This window comes from Chanodichthys erythropterus, chromosome 11 (genome assembly GCF_024489055.1).
Source record: "Chanodichthys erythropterus isolate Z2021 chromosome 11, ASM2448905v1, whole genome shotgun sequence".
Classification (NCBI taxonomy): domain Eukaryota; kingdom Metazoa; phylum Chordata; class Actinopteri; order Cypriniformes; family Xenocyprididae; genus Chanodichthys; species Chanodichthys erythropterus.
The window spans coordinates 20,218,915-20,243,532 of NC_090231.1; the positions used below are offsets into that span (position 1 = coordinate 20,218,915).

A 24,618-nucleotide genomic window follows, 5' to 3' on the forward strand; every position below is an offset into this window, starting at 1 on the left:
CCATCGTCAGACAAGCATTTATCAGTAATATTTTACTGAGGAACAGTGGTACTTTGTTAGTAAAAAAGGGTCTAGTGACATCACTGTCAGATATTAAGTACTTTTGAGAACCTAGAAAGCAACAGCATACAGAGAAACCATCATTGTTTGTGTGGAATTTTCTCCAATCTCTGTGTTGCCCCTGTCTTTGACATATCAGCACTGCACAACATGATTGTTCACCATGGGATTCTGCTTATTGAGGCATCTCGATGGATATGTCCATCCTCAGATCTGACTGCCTCAGCAAAGGCAAAGGAACAATAAAGGAAAACACAATCTCATTCAGAGCTGTCTGACAGAGCTGGGCACCATTATACATCACACTTAGAATGGGCACATTTACAGGAAGAACCTGAAGAGGGGGAAATGGGAAGTCGGGCCTGATGCACAGGGCCATTTGTCAAATCCCTGTGATGCTGGCAGAAATTTGATTACCCGAGATAATAATGGAGGTATCATGCTTGGACCCAAGTGCACACAACAGAGAAAGGTCTCGGACTGTAAGTTGCTAAATATGTGTTGTGGATGATGCTTGCCCAGAAGCATTGCTGCTCAGCTGGACTGTCCTCGTACCTTGCCGAGCCGTTGAACAGGTCTTGTATCTGTTGTCGGAGGGCTCCAGCTTGAAGAATAGACAGAGCACAAGAGATCTGAGGGGAATCTGATTTGCCAAGTGGACATGGAGTGGGGACAAGCTGCAGGAAATCACCACAGGAAATCTCAGCTTGAAAGGAGAATGAGACACAGGATGTGTCATCGAAAGGACAGAACAAATTGAAATGTTTTGCAATCATGCGACTGAGAGTCCATTTTGAGGATACCTTTGCTGGGGTTTTTAATGAAAGCTTGGTTCTGATCTCACAGTGGATCTCCTGGTTAATTGCAGACTTTAACAATAACTTTTTTTTTTTTTTTTTTTTTTTTTTTTTTGCGTGCCTCATCGTGCATTGATGAAGTGGCTGCCTTTCTTTTAAAGGATTATGTCCTTGTATGATAACATCAGATTTTTCTATGCGTAATTTACAGATTTTGAGAGATTCTTAATGACGCTTCAAAAGACATGCCGACAGAGTCTGAAATGGAAATCAAGATGTGACAACCATATGTATGGGTCATCACCACATTTGAGGGCTCATTTGACCTACGCTACGCTAAATGGATATTTAGCAGCACGACTACTTGAATTTGCATTAATCTGTCGTTTCTGATCATCATGCAATTTCTGATGCCCCCACGGGCAGATGTCACGCTGAGGGTAACGTCGCAGTGAGACAGAGAAACGCGTGAGCTGCTGTAATCACATTACCATATGTAGAATATTGCCTACATATTGCAGCATTGCAAAAGCAATCCGAGTAAATGCTTTAGAAATACTTCAAAGCTGGTTCCTTTAAATTGTACTACAATATTTAGTCAATACATAAAAGAAAGAGGTCACAATACTGGCAAAAACTGACAGAGAACTAGACTTACTGGACTGTTGTAAAGCATCTGTTGTGTGGCCATACATTATTTATGCATCGTTCAGTAAATCCACTTTGTCATCTTTATTTCCATGCAATCTTTCAGTTATGTATTCACTTTATGCCTGTAGCTTTCAAATTGCCTTACTTCCTAACACCTGCAACCTCTGCCTAAACGGTTTAATAAAATGTTTAGCTGTTAGATTTCACCTATTTTGATACAGTCACACAAGAGAGGAATTTCAAAGCTTCATTTTTATGGAGTATCGTGCCCAATTTATGATCTATCACAAAGAGTCATCATGAAGGGCAATAAAGTAATTGACATGGGGATTCACTGCTATAGATGTCTTTGGGTTATGCTCAACCTTTAATAAAATTTTAAAAGAGAGCAAAGAGGATGGACCAAATACACTGACAATATAGAAAAAAAAAAAACACACAAAGACATAAGAAAGACACTACACTGCACTGAAGGCACTAAAATTTAGATGTATTTTATATATGGGTCACTGACGTGACCATGGACGTGACGGGTATTTATTTATTTTTTTTTTCGTCCAGAGGCCTTAATAATAAGAAATAACAAAGATATGACATCCAAAGTATGTAAGGTAGTACAACTAGATCTCTTTTATTGGTTTTAATTATATTTTGCTACATATAAAGGTATTTTAAAGCTTTTTAAGTGTCAATAGGTCATTCAGTTTAACCATCCAAAGGCTAATACAGCCATTTCATTTGTGATTAAAATATCTTAAAATGTAATAAATGTATATTTTTTATTCTGGCATGATTTTATAACATCATATATCAACATTGTGCAAAATGGTATTAAAATTATGTGTAGAAGTCGTTGCTTTGTTATGAGAAAGAATGTCCGGAAAAATTCATTTCATTGCTGTCATTCGGAGTAACCAATATAAAGGGACCATTTTGGATCAAGACATGAGGTCAATATCATGTGACAGGATGTGACATCATTCAGACACCTGCACAGGACCACATGGTCGTGAAGCAAAGAAACTAACTCTCTCTTAACTATTTGAAAAATGCATGATTTCACTAGCTCATACGCAAAACATCAAGTCATTCGGTGCAACCGCTATAAAACATGGAAAATGTTGTAAAATGTAAAAAACTTGTACTAAATATAAAATATTTGATTGTCCTTTTAGGACTTTAGCTAGCTAAAGATCAGCCTGTTAGCATTGTTTGAAAATATCGTCATTCGGTATAACCAAAAGTGTCATTTGGTAAAACCAAAATTTTGGTTAAACCGAATGACTTTTTTGGTGACAAATTTTGTCCATCTTGTAAAAAATTACAAAAGCAGTGTTAATTGATTATAAAAACCACATAATCTCATCGTTAACACTTAATAAAAAATAAAAATTAATTATATCTCCAATAGGTTTTTTTTAAAATAAAAAATAATTTTCAATTCTTTTGGAAGCACTTATACATCCCAGCTGACAAAAAAAAAACCTGCCTACTCTGACACCAAGCAGTTTTGCATAGCAGCCAGTCTGTGTTTGGAAATGGAAGATAATTGCCAGCACATGCCATTTTTTGTATGCAATACAAAACAGAAGTAAGTCAGATAACCCTTGAAGTAATATTCAAAACATTAGTTGCTCTTATCTATAACCACCCTATGGAAATCATGTCAATATCATTCCTGGACAAACGCTGAATTGATTGTGCTGGCCTGCCTGACAGTGTCCAATAAACATGATGCCATAACACTTTCAAGTCCACAACAGGGCCTTTGCCAGCTCATTCAAGTAGTCTATCTCGGGTAATCAGATATCTTGAGATGAGCCAGCATCCATCCTTCACACTGCTTGGCTTGAAGTAATCAAGACAGCTTGTTTCCCTGAACCACAGACAGCTGTGCAGCACCTCTATTTTACATTTTTTTTGTTAGTTATGTATCCCTTTCTGTTGGATCTGTACTCAATGAGGACGGTCCATTCAGCAGTATACTTATTTCCTAAGCAAAAATCAGAGACCAGCACAAAAAATGCACAATTCGGAAGGTCGGATACAGGGTGAAACTGTTTCATGCAAACAAAACAAAAATAAGTCATTATAAGTTGACATAAAAAAAAAATAATACATCATCTAAACTAGCAGGATTTTTTTTTATTGCGTATTGCGGCTCACTAATTACCTTGGAATATACAAGGTCAATAGCCCTCTATAGACCACAGAATTACTTTACTACAAACTCCTAGAATAGTGGATTGGGATGTGGCCCAAATAAATCTGTGCCAATCTCACCTAAAAGGCCCTCAGTGAACTGGTCTCTTAGGATCACCATTTCACTATAAATAATCTTGTAACCCCTTAAAAACAGCTGAAGTAATGTGTATGAATAATCACAGGAGCTTAAATTTTTTGAATAGTAAAAAGTCCACAATGACTGTGTAACATTTTTATTATTATTATTATTATGAGCAATGCATACCCTCTGTGCCACTGCTCCAAAATAATACTGACTACAATTTTTTACTTCCACCCAAACAATTTGTTGCTACTGATGTTTGTTATCGACACACTGTGTGCACCTTTTATATATTAATATTTGCCTCAGCTTGTGGAAAAGCCACTTGTGATGAACATTGAATCATCATGTTGTTTTTCTCTTTACCATTGTTATATGGTGGTGCCAGTGTAAAAAGTACAAAACCGAATTTAGTAGTGTCTATAGCAGAGCCTTTCAAGAGGGAGATAATAATTTAATGGCTCTTGGTTGAAAATATTCTTAGGGCAAGATCAAACCAAACTGAATGAAGTGTTCCACTGGCCTCTCATCTTCTCATCTAATGGTTTCCCTAATGGTCATGATATCATTCCTCCATCTGCCACTCTTCTAAATTTGCCTCTGTGATCATTTTCCACTCTGTAGATATATAGTTCAAATTTTAAAACACAATGGTTAAATTCCTAATTTCTAAAAACACATTTCACTAGTAACAGCTTCTTGAGGGTGCAGACATCACTTCTAGAGCAGAATGTTTCTCTCTCAGTCAGTAACTGTTGTCTCTGGTGCTCTGGAACAGCACCAACAGTCACGTGCCAACAACTGTTCCTTCACCAGACTGGCCACTATTACTGGCTTCACTCACTTGCCCTAGAAACTTCGCCACTGCCATATTGCACTCACTGCTGAAACCCTTCCGCTCACCACTAATTAAAAATGACAGTGTATTTTGGGGATCTCTGCTTTTTGGGGGGGAAACATTGAGATTTTCAACCCTCTTTAAACCAAATTGTAAGGACAAAATAAGGAAGGGCCAATACAACAAAAACACAAAGCAAAACAACAGAAATAAAAACAATATGATGACTTATAAAAAAAAAAATAAAATCAGCAATTATGGGGCAAAGCCAAACCAATGTCATTAATGTTATGTTGTTTGGTCATAACATTAAATTACTTACTAGTTCTTACATGTTTTCATAAATAGGACTTCCCCTCCTCCTGACATTAAACCTCACCTCTTTGCTAATGACATATGCACTGGCACAAGGGCAGGGTTGCCAAGTCCACGGTTTTCCCACAGAATTGGGCTACTTTGAAAAATATTTTTGTGGGTTGATTCCTTTTGAAGGACAGGCACTGGTAGATATCCTCTGAGCTGTGTTTATAATCACTACGATAAAGATTCAATTTGCATAACAGTGACTGTAAAATATGTATTTTAGGTATGTTCTGTATTTAGTTTTTATATTTGAGATATAGTCAGTGGGCTACTTTGATTGGCCATTGGGCTAGTTTTGTTACACAGACCTGGTAACCCTGGGGCTAGGCAATAATCTCTCCCCTCCAGAATATGAGATCGCAGAAACAACAATGGTCCAATCAATTCCCGTTGATCAAAATCAAGTCTTGTCCTTCCCTTTTTCTCTTTCACAAAAGACGTTCACAATTTCCATTTTGCGCCAACATTTAGTTCTGCGTCAATATGCCAAACCATTGCGAAAATGGAGACTTGGTGGTTGTAACATGGGGAGAGTTGTAACACCACCAATTCCACCCACTTCTTCCCAGATCCCATATGAATGGTTGTCAAGGCTGGATATTGGCACATGCTATTTTTTTTTTTTTTAAGGAAAAAGACTGATTTTGAGGTAAGAATGTAAATTTTTTTTTTTTTTTTTGCTTTTTTTTATTTTGGACCAAAAGTATATTTTGGTTTAGTACTTAAACTTTTAAAGAGAAAATCACATAAATTATATTAGATTAAACTGTAGTTTCTCAGGCAAACTGTGATGTATTCTAAGCTGCTAATTTCAAACCATTATGCTAATATGAGTAACTAAACAATGGCTGACAGGGGTGAATAGGTTGTCTTTAAAAAAGTTTTACAACCATCTCCTTACATTCAACTAAGAACAGTTTCTTTTTAATAATTTTACAGAATGCCTAGGCAGTGGAAACTAAAGACAGATAGAGGTGTTCAAGCCAGTGTTTTAAAAAAAAAAGCAACTAATGAGGTTTCAAAGAAGGGCAGGTCAGATCACTTGTGAAGAAAATGTTGAAAGCCAGCAGTGAGGATTCTGAGACCTCAGACTAACGGAATCTTTTATGTTGTCTAGAGCCATTTGGCAGCTCAAAACCAAAGGAAATGTGGGTAAATGTGCCCTATGCAGTTTCTGGGCCCACCATGCTTGCACTCCAAGGTTAACAACATTCATTTGTCACCATTGTTACTCTGATTAAGAATATTCACACATATTCACACACACTGACAGTGTCTTTTGTTAGACCTACATGATCTTTACACAGGTACACTAGAGTTGAGCATTCATTAAGTATAAATACCATTTAAGGAAGTTTGTTCTAGACTATTTTACTCGCATGCACACACTCCTGTCAAACAGAAAGTGGATTTGAGTTATGGCCAGTCACAGAAAGAGAGACATTTGTCTGTATTGTTATGTTTTAATAAACCTGTTTTTGAAGCATATTTCATAATGTGACCTCTGTTTTTGCTTCTTTTGTCTAACTGTTACATGCTACAGATTGTAACAAAGGCACACCATGTATTTGACACCAACTCATAAGGGCTGTGATATTCTTCCAGAGGTTTGAATTGGTGCCTTTTGTAGTAAACAAATGTGGGTAGTGAGTCACAGATGCTGAAGCAAAAAGTGTTACAACCATACCCGATCTCACCTACATTGTCACATACAGTTTGGCAACCTTCACAATTTTTGCTATTTAGATCAATGAGCCCTAAACTCCAAGCCAGAAGAACAATAGAAAGGAAACAGCTAGGCAGAGCAGGTGCCTACACAGCTTTGGTTGCGTGGCCTCAAATCATGCGACAGTAAGCCTATAACACTAAGTAAATAAAAATACAAAAGTGCGTAACCCAATAGACAATACATCATGCATAATATATGAGCATCTGGGTGCAACAGCAGATATTATTTTTAAATTAATGTTGACATAGGCTACTGCAAAGTATTAGTTTTTCAATAGTATTTACTTAGGCGCACAGAAATGTAAACTGAAGAATTTTTGTTGATGCATCTAGTCTACTTTGCAGTTTATGCTGTGCCGTTAATATATTTAATGTAAATTAAATTTCACTTTCAAAAGGCTCACAAACCCATCCAATCCAGAGATACACAAACACCCACCACACACACTCTGTGATTTATTGTCATTTATCATATATTTTTATATGAAAAATATCATATCATGTCCCCTATTTATTTATTTATTTTCAGCATAAATGGGGCAATTGTGGCCTAATGGTTAGGGAGTCATACTGGTAACCTGAAAGTTGCAGGTTTGATTCTCAATACCGGCAGGAAATGACTGAGGTGCCTAACCCCAAATCGCTCCACAGGTGCTGCAGCAAAATTGCTGCCCACTGCTAGCACAAAACTTACATGAGACACTAGATCATGAGGTAGCTCATCAGTTTTCTGGCGTTCCCATGGTGAGAATGTGATGATTAATGCAAACTAGAGTTTTCTGCAATAACACATGGTGTAATCTGCTGAATTTGTAATTATAACTGTAATAAAAAAAGGTTTGAATTTGACTTAATCAGTAATAGTGTTTATAGTTCTGAGAAATTAGTATTTTTGTTTGAAAATTAAATCATGGTTGGTAACAGAATGCATTTAGGGTAAGCATTTGAGAAAAAACATGACAGAAAAAAACTGATCTGATTGTGGATGAGTACAAATTTCACTAGCATTAGCTGCAAATGTCCCTTTGTGTAAATCATTATTCATGATTCAACAACATGCAAGGGAGCTCATTTTATTTACTATGTCCTTAAAAAGAGAGATTAACAACTCAGAAATTACTCTGTCTCCCTCTGCTGTTATGGGACCTTCCATACAACACCCACAACTTCAGAATCACCAATGTTCTGTTAAATTACATCAGTTTTTACATTGCAAATACTTAATTGAATAATAATAATAAGAATATATGTGTAAGTAAAATAATTACTCATCAAAAATGAAATGAAAACAACTGCATGTAAATAATATTAAATAGCCTACATAAACTAATATAGCTAATGAAAACTAATATAAAACATAATAGCTAGTAAATAATAAAGAGGAACAAAAAACATATTACAAGCAATAAACAAAGAGTGCTTTCAGTATTTAAGAGTATCTGAATGTTTTCCTTTCAAAAGCTGTGAGTGATTTTTCTTTCTCAGCTTTACTGTTGATTATTATAATGACATCAGACAGTGGGAAAACTAATAAGCTGCATTCACACTAAAGCACAGATATATTTATAATATAAGATGTGGTTTGTCCTGTCTGTTTAATAACTTAAAACATAACTGACTTTGTTTACATTAATTTCGCATAAATAAAGCCATTTTGAGATGCAAGTAGCCTACATTTAATCACTTACATGGAGTCGCACATAGCCATATGCACAAGCACTCTTCAAAGCGTACATGAGCATTTAAAATTGAAAGCAGCCTTCTGTCAGTGAGTTTTCTATTTTTTATGTAAGCCCACTGCATTCCAAATGACATAAATGATGTCTTCGTAGAGCATTTTCTAAGAAAATACCAGCAGGCAAGAACACACACTGCAAGTAACATCAAGCACTAACATCAAGCAAAGCGCATCTTGTGCAATGAAGCCCGCAAATGTCCTTGTAATTTGCTTCAACCTTTCCAAACTTTATGAAATATTATTTTACGGAAAGTTTGAGTGTGCGTGTGAAGAATTGGAAGCAAGCAGAATACAGGTGTTTCTAAAACACATGCAGCATTATCGCACATCTGTGGTTAAAAACTAAGTTCAGAATAGTTGGAGAGACAATCTTCTCTCCCATCCCTGTTGTATAGTATGACCAACACAATATTAGATAGATTAAACATAAACTGTTTTTTCCTGTAGGCCAGAGTAGCGTACCAAGTTGATGCTTCCTCTGCAGACTGCTTTACTCTCATGTGACCAGAGTATAATCGCAGCCTTTGCGTTTAAAAAATCTTGTTTTATCATAACATGGTATTAATACAAATGAAATTAATACACACACACACACATACAATGAGCACTATTTCAGAGTGCTCAAAACACACAAATGTTCAGAAAAGAACTACAACTAGAGCTACAAAATTGTACGATTTCACTCACCTATGAGTGAGTTAGAGGCAAAAAAGAGTTCAGCGCAATATCATTTAATGGCCTACTAAGTTTTAAGTCTGGTTTATACTTGCCATGTCCACAGAAGCGAAAAGGTTATGTCATCACGACGTGGGCGGTCATGCTCATTGAGTGTGAAAGACCCCATTTCGAATGGTTGTGTGCACAACATTTTTTGTAACTTCCTCCAAATACCAGGTGTTGTTAACCATGCCTTGTCCCTATTTTTATTGTAGCCAATCACTTATTTTGCAGTCTCTGTAAAAACCTCCTTGATATTATCCCATATATCTTCCACATTCTCCTGCTCTTGTCCATCTCTATCTGCTAGTGCTTCAAAGCAGTTCCTCAATTGGATGGAAAAGGTTAACATCAAGGATCTTTCAATGCTGTTTGGTGTTTTTTGTGGCCGGCTTCACCTTAGCTATGACCATGTAGTGATATCTGCCAACATCTGCTCCCCTATGAACCCTAACATCTTGTAGGGATTGGCGCCATTTCTTATTGATGACAACATAGTCAATTTGGTTAACTGTGTGGCTATCTAATGATCTCCATGTTAATTTGCAAATGTCCCTATGATGGTACAATCAATATCACAGCTGTTGTTAAGGCAGAAGTTAAAGTCTTTCTCCACCGTCATTGATGTTTCCACAACTGTGGCACCTCATAGCCTCCTCAATATTGGTATTGTCACTGCATACTTTGGCATTCATGTCCCATCATCAAGAGCAGATCATGCTGTGGAACATAATTGCTCATACCAGTCATCTTTGTCCTCATCTGTTGCCTCATATGTAGAGCAAAGCACTCTAGTATGGTCAGTTTAGAGTACTTGGAGTTGAATCTTGCTCTGATTAAGCAATCACTGATGGGTTTCCACTCTAGCAGACATTTAGCTATCCTTCTTTATAATTAGGGCTACACCACTTGAATGAAGGTTGTCTTTGCCAGAGAAGAGGATGGCTGAGCCTTCACTTGCTACCTTGCGACCTGAACCAGTCCATCTGCTCTCACTTACACTCAGTATGTCCAGATTATATCTGTCCATTTCTTTGATGACCTGTGTTGTTTTGGATGTCTGTCCCACACGTTCCAAACACCAAGGGGGACTGTAGACTTAGGCTCCTGCAAAGTTCAAGCTTCTTATTTCCCTTGCAGGGCTTTCATCTGAAGCTGTCATAGTGTCACTTGAGTGACTAGAGCCTTCTGTCGGGTCTGATGATGGTATCTGTACTGTTGCTATTGCGGTTTCTGTAACTTAGTGCACACAAAAAGTATTCTTGTCGCTTCATAAAATTAAAGGAACACTCCACTGTTTTTGAAAATAGGCCTCTTTTCCAACTCCCCTACAGTTAAACTGTTGAGTTTTACCATTTTTGAATCCATTCAGCTGATCTCAGGGTCTGGCAGTACCACTTTTAGTTCATTGAATTTGATTAGACTGTTAGCATCTCTCAAAAATAACCAAAGAGTTTCAATATTTTTCCTATTTAAAACTTGACCCTTCACATTGTGTACTAAGACCGACGGAAAATTAAAAGCTGAGATTTTCTAGGCCGATATGGCTAGGAACCATACTTTAATTCCAGCTTAATAATCAAGGAACTTTGCTCACAAATGTCTCCCAAACAGGGGGTCACAGGTGGTGCGTAATATCATTGTGCCTGCTGCACCCATGGTACGGCAACAAAGTTCCTTGATTATTACACCAGAATGAGAGTATGGTTCTTAGCCATATCCACCTAGAAAATCTCAACTTTTCATTTTCCGTCGGTCTTAGTACATGATGTAACTACAGAAGAGTCAAGTTTTAAATAGAAAAAAAAAAAAAAAAAAATATTGAAACTCTTTGGTTATTTTTGAGTGAGATGCTAATAGTCTAATCAGATTCAATGAACTATGCTAAGCTATGATAAAAGTGGTACCGCCAGACCCTGAGATTGGCTGAATGGATTCGAAAATGGTAAAACTCAACTGTTTAACTCTAGGAGAGTTGGGAAATGAGCCTATTTAAAAAAAAAAAGTGGAGTGTTTCTTTAAGGTTGAACCACTGCAGTCACGACGACTGTTTTAACAATGGCTGCATCCGAAAACTGGAAAATGCTGCCTTCTGAGGACACATTTCAAGGTAGTAAGGCATCAAGGCATGTCCGAATCCAATGTTAGCTTTACTTCCTCTCTCATGAGATACCTTCATCTGATCGATTTTTGAAGGAAGCATAGATGTATCCTTAGCTGCCTTTGATATCCCACAATCCTGTGCTTTCCATTCTGTGACAGTTGAGCTAGAAAAATAAAGATGGCGTCCGAAAGTTGCGTTTGCTGCTCAGTTTGTACATAAATGTACGATTTTGACCAACATATTTCAATTTTGATATCATTTCTATCGAGAAATTACTACTGGTGTAATTTAATATTTGTTTAGTTCTCACTAAAGCTCGCGCTATATTGCTGTAGATCATTAAACTGCTACACTGCCTCAGAAGTCTGTCCGAAATCAATTTCGTGAGGTGCCTTCACGCACAAACGCTGCCATACAAGTCATTCTCTCATAAGATAGCAAGACAGCTACCTAGGTTTTCGGACGCAGCCAGAGTCTTTAGTACCTTTCTGGACCTTGAAAGTGTTGGTTAAATTGCTGTCTATGGACGAGTCATATACCTCTTGGATTTCATCAAAAAAATCATAATTTGTGTTCCGAATATAAAAATAAACGAAGGTCTTACGGTTGTGGAATGACATGAGGGTGAAGGTGCGACCCCCTTGATTAATTAACAGATCTTTTGGGTGAACTAACCCTTAAGAGGATTCGGCATTTCCAAATAATGTAGGATAGGCTGTTACATTCTTCTAGTCTATTATTATTAGCCTACTATTAGATTACTTTTATTATTAAATAAATATTGTAATAAATTTGCCCCGCAATAATTTCTTAACGCATCACCGACGTGCTTGCATAAAAAAAGATTAGGCTATAAGCTCGATTTTGAAAATGTAAAAAAAAAAATAATAATAATAATAATAATAATAAAAAAATAGGTCTATTATACAATGAATTATTATTAACAGTCTATAATATTTCCTAACACTGCAGTCATCAATGAAAATTAAGAGCAGCTTTTACTTAAAACACAACCTGTAAAAAAACAACATGTTTGTTTCACTTTATGTACGGGCGCCACAAGAGAAATAATGGAAATAATGGAATAAATCAAGAATATCGTTATCAGCATATTATGTTGAATTTCGTCTCTCGTCGTCTCTGAGAGAATATGCTCCGTTAAAACAGCTTCAGATGCCGACAGCTCCGCCACTTTTTACTTTCACTTTCTGTAGTGAATACTGACCGAGACTTTTTCAACCCCTTTAACTGTTGCGCAGAGTTTGCACGTTGCTTGTGTCAGTGATATCCATTGGCTCGCCTTCTTGGTTTAAAACGGAATTATCCAATATTGCAAGGTGCCCCCGCCAATGGTGGGGACAATATCTCGACACAGGCAAAAAGTGGTGAGGACATGTCCCACCCCCAAATTACGCCTGCGCTTACATTTAACAGACGTACAGGCTATCTGACTTTTTGGCCACTGATGAAGTACGTTTATTTGAACGTAATTCGTGCAAACTACATAGTAGAGAAGAATGCAATGATCCATACACACCTGCAACAGCGAACAGTAGGAATCTTTTGTGAACGGATTCAAATGAATCGACTCACTGAAATGAATCTCCACCACTGCTCCTTTTGTCAGAGAGGAGGCGGGTAAATTCAGCAGAAATCTGATATATTCGAATTTCACCAACGCCCCACCAATCGTTGTTCTCGGTTGGAGTTTGTTGACTCCGCCTCCTCAAGACCACGCCCCCACCAGAGGATCCTCCTGCTGAGGTTGTTTTCCCATGTTAGCCAATTAGCAACCTAGCATGCAATTTGAGGTCTGGCGCCTTGACTGAATGGTGCTTACGTGTATTTTTAATTTGCCATTCAAATCCGAACCTTACACGACTCAACGTTTGAGAACGCTGTTACCGAGCTTTATAGATTTTGATTTCTCAGCGGAGCAGAAAGAAGTGATCCGGAGTGTCTGTTGCGGGGTGAGTTGGCTCTTGCGTGCTAGCGGACGCTCGCTAGCTGTTGTCGTCGCAGTGCTCCATTCAGGCTAAAAGTAGCAGACTCTGGTTAATGACGCTTAAACCGCTTTCCTCACCAAATGGCCACTGAATCACCTGGGTGAACTGAAATTCAAAGTTAGCGACATTAAATCGAGTTCATTTGAAGTGATGCATGCCACAGCAGTGATTATATAAGAGTATTTGTCGAGGCGCTAGCCAGTCGCACTTAGCCTGAATGGCTACATAAGGTTTTTAAGCTCTGCTGGGTTGATCAGCATCATGAATATCTAGCTATCATTCACTATCTATGACCTGTCAGCGTTCAGTACTGGTTTAATGGTGTCTTCTGGACTACCGGATAACAGTGCTGCTTTGATCACTGAGAAGTTGTGTGTTTACCGGTAGAAACCATTCAGTAGGACTTCCTGATTTGTAGCAAGAAACAGTTGGCAATATCGAGTGCTAACCAGGCTGCCTTATCACCTTTTCTCGGCGTTTGATGATTTATTAGATGTTATTTGCTGGGCTTGATCGATGCGGTGGTCATCGGATCGTGTTTTTATTATGGTGTGATCAGTTTGTGTTGGACTGAACTCTGCATCGGACAGAGGCGGTTACTGCGAACCGCCTCCTTAAACGCCTCAACAAGCTTTATCGGCTTGATAAAACGCGTTTTAATAGCCAGGACATTTGTAAACATGCATGCGTACACATTTAAAAACACAATACGTGTTTTCGATCAAGTCGTACTCTGCATTTCAGTGTGCTGTAGAGTGTGTGGGTCAAATAGTCTCAGGCCTGACACACAACTGTCCGGTTGGATGAAACCGAGTTTAGCCATTCAAATAAAAGTGAAACGACACGCATGCCCCAGCATGTTTGCCTCAGTGTGTAAGTGTTTACACACCACTATCCGCCTACACAGGTTTTTAGAAGACTGTAACAAAGCTGTTTAAAGTTTTGTCGCAGTCTCATGTGATTAGTGGCAAAAGGTCATAACGTTTGACGAGTACATTTGACAGGTGTCACAAAGCCATAAAGTTGATCTCCTCTCAAGCAGGCTGCTGACACGTTGAGTTTTTCAAGACAGTGTGGGATTTAAACACTTTAGGGTTATTATGCATAATACATTTCTTTAGCCAAACCTGTTATAATCTAATTTATAGACCACGAAGTTCAAAAACTTTGGACACGCCTGTAGTAATAAGGCATGAATAAGCCAAACTTGTGACTTATTTATCCAAAAGAATGAGTATAGCCATTATTTTTGTATTCATTGTCACAATTTAGAATGTTAAGTCATCAAAACTATATAATGGCACACTGGAAATTATGTAGGGGCAAAAATATTAAACAACTTAAAACTACCCTATATTCTTCATAGTGACACTATTGGCTTTTTCAACAAACTTCACAAAGTGGGATGTTTGCTGGACACTTTGGCCGATTTACCTAAAATAATGCATTTTATTTTTGTAATGAAAGTTGTATTTGGTTAGCTACATGTATTTGTCTAAAAATCAGATTTCTGTGGCCTGTTGCATGAAGCTAGCTGAACAAACTGAGTTTCAGAGTAGGTTTAGAGTTGACAAAACCATAAAAATCCAACCTTGTTTAGATCAGATTCAGCAGGCTCACAACGCTGTCAGTTTGATCCAGGGTTTGATCCAGTGTTTGTAATTCACTTCTCTACTGAAGAGATTGTTATGAAAAATGTCATGAATTTAAATGCATTTCTTAGGCACGAATAAACACTGCTGCTGCTGCAGTAAAAGTTTGAGAAGGTAGCTAAAAGAAAATAGCTGATTATATCAATGCAAGTGAATCAAATTAAATAATCATTTATATAGATTCATAGAGCTCAAAAGAAAATACGCAAGGTTAGTCATTTTAAATGCTTTATATATTAAAGCTTGTATTTGTATGTATGTATTTATATTCATTTAAATGCAAAGTTTTTAATATTAATTGGCAATTCATATAATTATATGAATCAATCATATGAACACAATTCATATAATATAAATGTATTCAATAATTTGCAGCAAACAATTGGCAATTTTGTCTCTCAAATCTTTTCACAATAAACTGCTTTAATTTGGAGGTACAGGGCAGTGGCTTTATTGCAGCACATGTATATCACTTTGCTCACAGCTCATTGGTCCAGTTTTGGTTTGTGATCTGTGTAGCATAAGTTACCATGGCGATGAACACTGCTAAAAACTAATCCACCTTCTTGAGCCCCAAAATAAAAAAAATAAAAAGACAAGAGTTTAACTTATCAAACTTATCTCAAACTTACCTGGCTAGCAACTGAAACCGGCTTCATGCAACAGGTTTCTGGTTTCTTTAGATCATGTGGTTTTTAGGAATGGTTTACACAAACATTTAGTAATTTACTTGCTCTCATGTTGTTAGAAACTAGTTCAATTTTGGGTGAAATATCAGTTTAACAGCATAGGATACATGGATTTTTCGCAGTCAATCCTACTAGCCACTTTGATGGGTTGAATTTTATATATAGTATATAAGCTATACATTTTTAAATTGCAGCCTTTTAAAAAGGCTGAAATAATAAACTGTGTGTAGTATTGTCAAAAATATAGATTTTTTTTTTTCCGATGCATATTGATACTGAAAAATAATGCGTTCAATACTCATTTTCTGCAGAATGGATACATGATACCGGCTGCGCTTTCTCACTCTCTCATCTCTCCAACAGCGAGTTGTCACACAAACCTGCCTCCCCTCACTCATTCGTTTAATTTCCTCCGGATGAATATTGTTAGTGTTACAGGGCTTGAATTTCATTGTGGGATTTTGCGTATTATGAATAATTTTACTCATTCTCGTAGATTTTGTGATTACACTCAAAGTGCGCACACACAAAGGCACCTCTTAGTACTGAATTGAGGTCTTTTTTGCTACTTATATATTGTGCTTAAAGGGTTAGTTCACCTCAAAAAGAAGTTAATAAAGAGATTGGAAAACTTATCCATATTAATTTAGTCCAGATTTTCAAAGAAACTCAATCGCTTCTTATGACGAACAGAATTAATTTAGGCTTTTACTCGCATGTAAACATTAATCGGCAAACATAAGCAGAAGCTCAACCGAACATAAATGATGCACAAGAAAACTCTTCCAGAAGCTCAAATTTGTTGCGTAACACGCGAGAATAAACCTCAATGGTTACACGGCACATTTGAGCTTCCAGAAGAGGTTCTCGTGTGTCATTCATGTTCGATTGAGCATCTGTTTCTGTTCGCTGATCAAGGTTTATATGTGAGTAATTAAAAATTTAAATCTAAATTAAAATCAAAGTTAATGCCAAGCCCTGTTATTGTTTTGTTGTTGTAGTTTCCGCCGCAGTAAGGAGCATGAGTACATAATGAAGCGGCGTTTGGAGGATCAGGACACAGTGATTGGCTCTCAGCGGCGGCTCCCCGGGGGTGTGGACAGCTTTCAGCACCGTGTCCTCAACCCTGCCTCCCAGTCCTCCCTCTACGTGACTGCACCGGATAACATGCAGCCATCGTCCAGCATGCAGTACTCTGTCTCACAGACCTATCAGGTACTAAAAAGTCATCAGCACACTTGCAACAATTCAGTGCATATGTCAATATGTTTATATATATATATTTATATATATATATATAATTAGTACAGACCAAAAGTTTGGAACCACTAAGATTTTTAATGTAAATATTATTACAATTTAAAATAACTGTGTTCTATTTAAATATATTTGACAAATTAATTTATTCCTGTGATGGCAAAGCTGAATTTTCAGCATGGTTTCTCCAGTCTTCAGTGTCACATGATCCTTCAGAAGTCATTCATTGCTGATTTGCTGCTCAATAAACATTTATGATTATTTTCAATGTTGAAAACAGTTGCATACCTTTTTTTTTCAGGATTCCTTGATGAATAGAAAGTTCAAAAGAACAGCATTTATCTGAAATAGAAAGCTTCTGTAGCATTATACACTACCGTTCAAAAGTTTGGGGTCAGTAAGAATTTTTATTTTTATTTTTTTGAAAAGAAATTAAAGAAATGAATACTTATATTCAGCAAGGATGCATTAAATCAATCAAAAGTGGCAGTAAAGACATTTATAATGTTACAAAAGATTAGATTTCAGATAAACACTGTTCTTTTGAACTTTCTATTCATCAAATAATCCTGAAAAAAAAATATTGTACACAAATATTTTGTACAATTGTACATATTAAATGTTTCTTGAGCAGCAGATCAGCATATTAGAATGATTTCTGAAGGATCATGTGACACTGAAGACTGGAGTAATGATGCTGAAAATTCAGCTTTGCCATCACAGGAATAAATTACTTTGTGAAATATATTCAAATAGAAAACAGTTATTTTAAATTGTAATAATATTTCACAATATTACTGTTTTTACTGTATTTTTAAATAAATAAATGTAGCCTTGGTGAGCAGACGAAACTGCTTTTAAAAACATTAAAAATCTTAGTGTATATAATATATATATATATATATATATATATATATATATATATATATATATATATATATATATATATATATATATATATATATATATATATATATATATATATATATATATATATATATATATATATACTTAAAATGTATATATACTTAAAATGTATATATACTTTCTATACCAAAAACTATGAATACACACACACACTTTTTTTTTTTTTGCATGGTTTTAAAAAATACCTTTTAGATTTTTTACTTGTTTTCTATGTATATTAGAGTTACACTGTTCTATTTAAATGTTTAATTGGCTAGAAATTGCTGTTTGTGAGTGCTACATCTATAAATTAAATAAAAAATAATGAATCCAGTAATCATGATTGACTGGATAATTCAAGGAAATTCATTGGTCAAAATGTGCAGGAGATGACAAACTATGACAGATTAAACACTGTGTGCATTTAATTTATTTAAAGCACTTCTGGGCTATATAAAACTTTACAAATGAGAATTCATTGCATAGTTTCAAAAGGAAATTACATTTTACTTCACGCAAGCAGCCCTGATGGTTAACCATTTCTCCTTCTGCTCTAACAGTTGTCAATGGCCCAGAGTTCTGGGGGACATGGTCACACCAGCAGTTCAGCTGTGCACAGTGGGCCTCATCACCATGGACCGGCTGTCCAGCCTGTGGGCCAGGGTCACTCTCATGCTACCCCTGCCCCTGCCCCAACACTGGGCCAACAGCAGTTTCAAAGGCTTAAGGTAAGAGATCTGTCTAGTAGAGTATGGAAATTATCTGCTTTAGTTTAAATGAAGTGCTGGAGAGCTGAGATTTTTGTGATTTCAGGTTGAAGATGCTCTTTCCTATCTGGATCAAGTTAAACTTCAGTTTGGCAATCAGCCGCAGGTCTACAATGACTTCCTGGATATCATGAAGGAGTTCAAGTCTCAAAGGTCAGCGTGAGTTATGTTTTTGTTCGATTTTTTTTTCTTCTTCTTTGGGCTTGTTGTGTTTCTGTCCCTTCTAGTTCAGTCTAGCTCCACACAATGAATGGAATGATCTAGTTTTGTAGCGTGCCTTGGGGACTTTATCTTTGGTCAGGATTGCTGAGAAAAACACTTAGAGGCCGTTCACACAGAATGCGCTTTTCCATTCCAGTGTGCTACTTTTCCATTGTTTATCTATGTAAACGCACTAGACGGACGCGTATGACCATTGTGTTCGCGTCTTTTGCAGCTTCTCACAAATGAGTACATTTTGAAGACGCCATGTCAAGTTAAAAGAATTTCAACTTTTACACGCCGCTCCTCAATGTCAGTTCCAAAACGGTGGACTAATCAGAAGAACTCGGAGGCAGGACAAGCATTGCGTGCTTCTGTTTACAGTAGCAAGTTTGCATGGCAACTGTTATATTTGTTCATTATTGCAGTTATTGCATCACATCTCAAAAGCTTGTCTCGAACCCTCGCGTTCTATGCTGTGCTTTTTTAAAACCATTCCTGAGCACTGCGTTTTTAGACGCAAAGACACGTTCTGTGTGAACGAGCCATTAACCTGTCTTTGTACTTCCTTGTTGCTGCTCTTGTGTTCTGACCCCCCTCTCTTTGTCATTGATAGAGCAATTGCTGGCACCAGTAGGCCAAGCATTGAAGAGAGAATTGTTGATTAATTTTGTAAGAACAATGATCATATCTGGTATTGTATGTTAGTTTCTTCTGAAGTTTGCACATTTGCCTCTAAAATTCATTTTCGAATTACCGATTAATTATTTTAATATTTCCATATGTTCTGTTCATAGATTTTAGCGGTCTAACGGATCGTAGTTTATCCCTGATCTGTACGGACCAGACCACACGGTTCAGCACCCATGTGGCCTACAGATTAATTGCAAACTTTAGCCATTATACAGTGAAAGTTAATTATTTGCACGTTTCTAATTCTTGCGATTTTAAACCATTCAAGCACAAGAAAATGCAAAAGAGAACTCAATTTTCTACTTGTGCCCAGTTTTCTGTGTGCAAACACTCAAAGTGCATTGCATGCGCAAACACAGAATTGAGTTCTCTTTCACATTCCCTTGTGCTCGACGGACAAATACACACAAACGTATCTCAAAATACTCGTCTCGGCAAGTATTCTCGTAAACGCAGTCATTTATGTCTTAAGTGAGAGGAATGTAAAAAGAAAGAAATTGGATGTGTATCATTATATTGGATCCATGCATTATGTCTTAAAGGATTAGTCCACTTTTAGATAAACTTTTCCTGATAATTTACTCACCCCCATGTCATCCAAGATGTTCATGTCTTTCTTTTGTCAGTCGAAAAGAAATTAAGGTTTTTAAGGAAAACATTCCAGGATTTTTCTCCATATGGTGGATTTCAATGACTACCAACAGGTTGAAGGTTCAAATTGCAGTTTCTGTGCAGCTTCAAAGGGCTTAAACGATACCAGACGAAGAATAAGGGTCTTATCTAGCAAAACGATCGTCAGTCAGCTGTATATACTTTATAAACACAAAATATCGCCTTGAACGTACTTCCCGTTTCCGCATTCTTCAAAACGCTTACGCTGTATGTCCTACGCCTTCCCTATTCTACTTACGGAATGAACGCGGTGCCAGTTTAGTTTTTTTCCGTAAGTAGAATTCGGAAGGCGTAGGACATTCAGCATAAGCGTTTTGAAGAATGCGGAAACGGGAAGTACGTTCAAGGCGATATTTTGTGTTTATAAAGCATAAACGGTTGTATTTTTTTCGAAAATGACCGATCGTTTTGCTAGATAAGACCCTTATTCCTCGTCTGGTATTGTTTAAAGCCCTTTGAAGCTGCACCGAAACTGTCATTTTGACCTTCAACCTGTTGGTAGTCATTGAAATTCACTATATGGAGAAAAATCCTGGAATTTCTTTTCGACTGACGAACGAAAGACATGAACATCTTGGATGACATGGGGGTGAGTAAATTATCTGGAAAAGTTTATTTAAAAGTGAACTAATACTTTAAAGTTACAGCAGACTATGCACCTGCTGCTGTCTGTGTCATTAATGTTAATCAAAAAAACAAAAGGCGTCTTTAACCTATATTTAATTTTCGGGCAATTTTAGGGCTCTGTGGCTCACTCTTTTCACCTACTTTAACCAAACTTCATACACTTCTATAGACCTCATTGGGCCAAACAACTTTCATACTCTAATGGCGTACTCACACTACCGTGCCTTACCATGCCCTGGCGCGATTGTCCCTCCTCCCCACTTCCCCGGTGGCCTGCACTTACATTGCACTTAATGTTCCGGGCCGGAGCACGCTTTTGCAATGCAACTTTTTGTTTTGAAGAAAACAGGAAGAAAAGCACTTTCACTTACAGACTGCCTAATAGATTTATGATTTATGCTGCGCAGCGATTTTCATTTGCTTGTGCTGCACATATCAGAAGATTATTACAGAGGCAGCTGACGTTAATGGAGGAAATTGAAGCTTTACTCAAAAACTACAATTCCTGATCATCAATGAGGTGAGAACCATACCCATTATGAACCTTAATATACTCAAATTAATTAAATTAATTTGAGAAGTGTACTGTTCAAGTAGTAATAGAAGATGTTTGCTGTCGTAATGATGACAGTAGCACACACAAAAGTAGTAGCTGTTCTGTGCTCCCGAGCCCACCTCTTCAAGGGGGTACAGAGTGATCACACTAGTCAAATGAACCATACTTTTCGGGGTCAAACATGCTTGGGCAAGGTTCAGATCGTCTAGTGTGAGTACATCCAAAGTCATACGCCAGTCCATCAGAAAGCTCTGGAACACATGCTCTGGAATTTGATATATTCCTCTATAGGGGATTTATCTGATTGCCATCAAACTCAGTCAGCATGAAGCCGAAGGGGTATTGGATATCTTGAACGGTGTTGCCATGGTGTAACAAATTAGCTCAAAAGAAATATGAATAATTAATCATAACTAGTTAATTAGTAATTAATTATAAATATTTGGATCAGTTAATAAAATTAACTTAATGTAATAAAATTAATATTACATTCAGTTATTTTTCAATTATTTATTCTAAAAAAATGTTCATTTCCAGGGGCCAGTTGCACCAGCAGGACGCACACCCGGTCGTAAGACTAAGCTTAACGTAAAATGCATTTTCAAGGTCCCGTTCTTCGTGATCCCATGTTTCAAACTTTAGTTAGTGTGTAATGTTGTTGTTAGAGTATAAATAAAATCTTTAAAATTTTAAAGCTCAAAGTTCAATGCCAAGCGAGATATTTTATTTAACAGAAGTCGCCTACATCGAACGGCCAGTTTGGACTACATCCCTCTACTTCCTTCTTTAATGACGTCACTAAAACAGTTTTTGACTAACCTCCGCCCACAGGAATACACAAGAGTTGTGTGTTTGTTGCCATGTTGTCGAAAACGCTGTTTTTTCATCCCGCAGTCCAATCACCGGGTCTGATTCCGGCTCAAATTGATAGGGTAAAATTAAAGACATGTTTACAGTAACACTGAGCGCATGCATCTCCACATTATGGTAAGAGGCGTGACCTTTCCGGGCAAGGAGCGCTAAGCTGCTGTCGAATCACAACACAGGAACCGCTGGCACAATCAGAACTCGTTACGTATTTCTGAAGGAGGGACTTAATAGAACAAGGAAGTCATCAGCCCGTTTTTATGACAGTGGAAACAGCGGTATACAGATAAGTAAATTATGTGAAAAATACTGTGTTTTTTTTTTACACGCAACACATGAACACATGTTATATTGCACACTATAAACAAAGCTTCAAAAAACACAAAAAACAGGACCTTTAAGTCCTGCGTAGAATTAATACCATCTGGGCGTAGCGCACGTCTGAGAATAAATCTTACGCCTAGTCAAAGGTAGGTGTAAAGTGAGAAGTCTTGACTTGTTTCCATGGTGAAAATAAAGATAAATAAAAACGTTGAGACGATGGCGCGTCTGCTATACATGCTACATGATCAGTGGGCTTTCCGGTGTGAAAGAGTAATGAGAGACCGGACCAATCCTTTAGATGTTAGATGTATATGGGGACAGATAATTTATTGAAAGGTTTCGTTTCAGCAGGTTGCATATACTTGCTGAATAGCTCAATAATTTTTCTTTTCACAATCTTGAGTAATTTATTTTTCTTTTTTTCGGCTCAGCAGTCATTTTTCATCTATTCGTTGGAGCCAATAAATTCAAATTGATCACCATAGTAACGCGAACGGCGTCTCAACTAACAGTGCTGTAGAAAATGCCAGCGTGTACGCGCATCGTCTACGCTAAGCATACCTGCACCTAGTCGTAGTTTTAGATGGTGCAACAGGTGTAAATATTCATCGGAAAACTGGATGTAACTAAGTCCAGCGTAGAGCTTACACCCAACTTTTTACATCCAGCTGGTGCAACCGGCCCCAGGTTATGGGAAATGACAATCTTATTGTACAGTAATACTCAGAGCATGTAGTGAGGATCTGCATGATTAGGGACTCCAGTACATGAGCATGAATCATGGACAACTTTACGTGTGACATGAACAAGACTTTATTAACTAGACTAAACACTTAAACTACTCTAACATACACACACATTCATTCACACAAACAGATTACCAAGGGAAAGAGAGAGCTAAAGCAGAATACAGGAAAGCAAGAAGTTATTGCATTGTTTGAAATTCAGCAGATCAACAGCCTTGAGCAAACCATCAGTTTAGTTCTAACAAACCCTTTTTATAAAGGGGAGTAAGGATACTTAATGTATCAAATAATGAGACTAAGTTTGATATTTGCATGTCTCGCCCATTTAAATTGAACTGTCCTGATGCAATTTGTTGAGGCTCCAGTTGATCTGATGCTGATGTTGTCTTGATGAGAGAGAACCAGTTGGATTCAGAGGATCTTTGGTGAATGAAAAGTCTAGGCCAGAGCCTGGCACAAGCTTGGGGTTCCTGAGAAGCTTCTAGTACAGCATCATCTTCACATCAGAGTTTTCTCAGTAAAAAAGAGTGAGGAGGGGAAGAGGAAGAGAGCGTGGTCTTGTGATCAGTGATTTTTTTTTTTTTAAAGGGTTAGTTCACCCAAAAATGACCGTCATGCCATTCCACACCCGTAAGACCTTCGTTAAACATCGGAACGTAAATTAAGATGAAATCCATTGAAATCCGATGGCTCCTTGAGGCCTGCATAGGGAGCAATGACATTTCCTCTCTCAAGATCCATAAAGGTACTAAAAACATATTTAAATCAGTTCATGTGAGTACAGTGGTTCAATATTAATATTATAAAGCAACGAGAATATGTTTGGAGCGCCAAAAACAAAATAATGAATTATATAGTGATGGCCGATTTCAAAACACTGCTTCAGGAAGCTTCGGAACATTATGAATTAGCATGTCGAATCAGCGGTTCGGAGCGCCAAAGTCACGTGATGCCAACAGTTTGGCGGTTTGACACGCGATCCGAATCATGATTCGACACAGAAGAATCATAACACTCCGAAGCTTCCTGAAGCAGTTTTTTGAAATCGGCCATTTTATTTATCATTATTTAGTTTTTTTTGGCGCACCAAAAATATTCTCGTCGCTTTATAATATTAATATTGAGCCAATGTACTCACATGAACTGATTTAAATATGTTTTTAGTACATTAATGGATCTTGAGAGAGGAAATGTCATTGCTGGCTATGGAGGCCTCACGGAGCCATCGGATTTTAACTAAAATATCTTAATTTGTGTTTCGAAGATTAACCAATTTCTTACGGGTGTGGAACGGCATGAGGGTAAGTAATAATAAATGACATTGTTTTCATTTTTGGGTGAACTAACCCTTTAAGGGGTGAAGATGCCACAC

At 37.2% G+C, this 24,618-nt stretch overlaps 1 protein-coding gene across 5 annotated transcripts in view; it reads left to right on the plus strand.

The window, feature by feature from the left end:
- Window positions 1-13,071: 13,071 nt before the first annotated feature.
- sin3ab (SIN3 transcription regulator family member Ab) overlaps window positions 13,072-24,618 on the plus strand; it is a 34,757-nt gene continuing 23,210 nt past the window's right edge. For 2 of the 5 annotated variants that reach the window (XM_067402026.1, XM_067402028.1), the window contains exons 1-4: window positions 13,072-13,253; window positions 16,632-16,845; window positions 18,354-18,521; window positions 18,607-18,719. In XM_067402026.1, the coding sequence (XP_067258127.1) occupies window positions 16,663-16,845; window positions 18,354-18,521; window positions 18,607-18,719 (464 nt within the window). In that variant the 5' untranslated portion in view covers window positions 13,072-13,253; window positions 16,632-16,662. Of the gene's footprint in view, window positions 13,254-16,631; window positions 16,846-18,353; window positions 18,522-18,606; window positions 18,720-20,811; window positions 21,274-24,618 lie in introns of those variants that run through there. The other 3 variants (XM_067402027.1, XM_067402029.1, XM_067402030.1) reach the window with 2 other exon arrangements.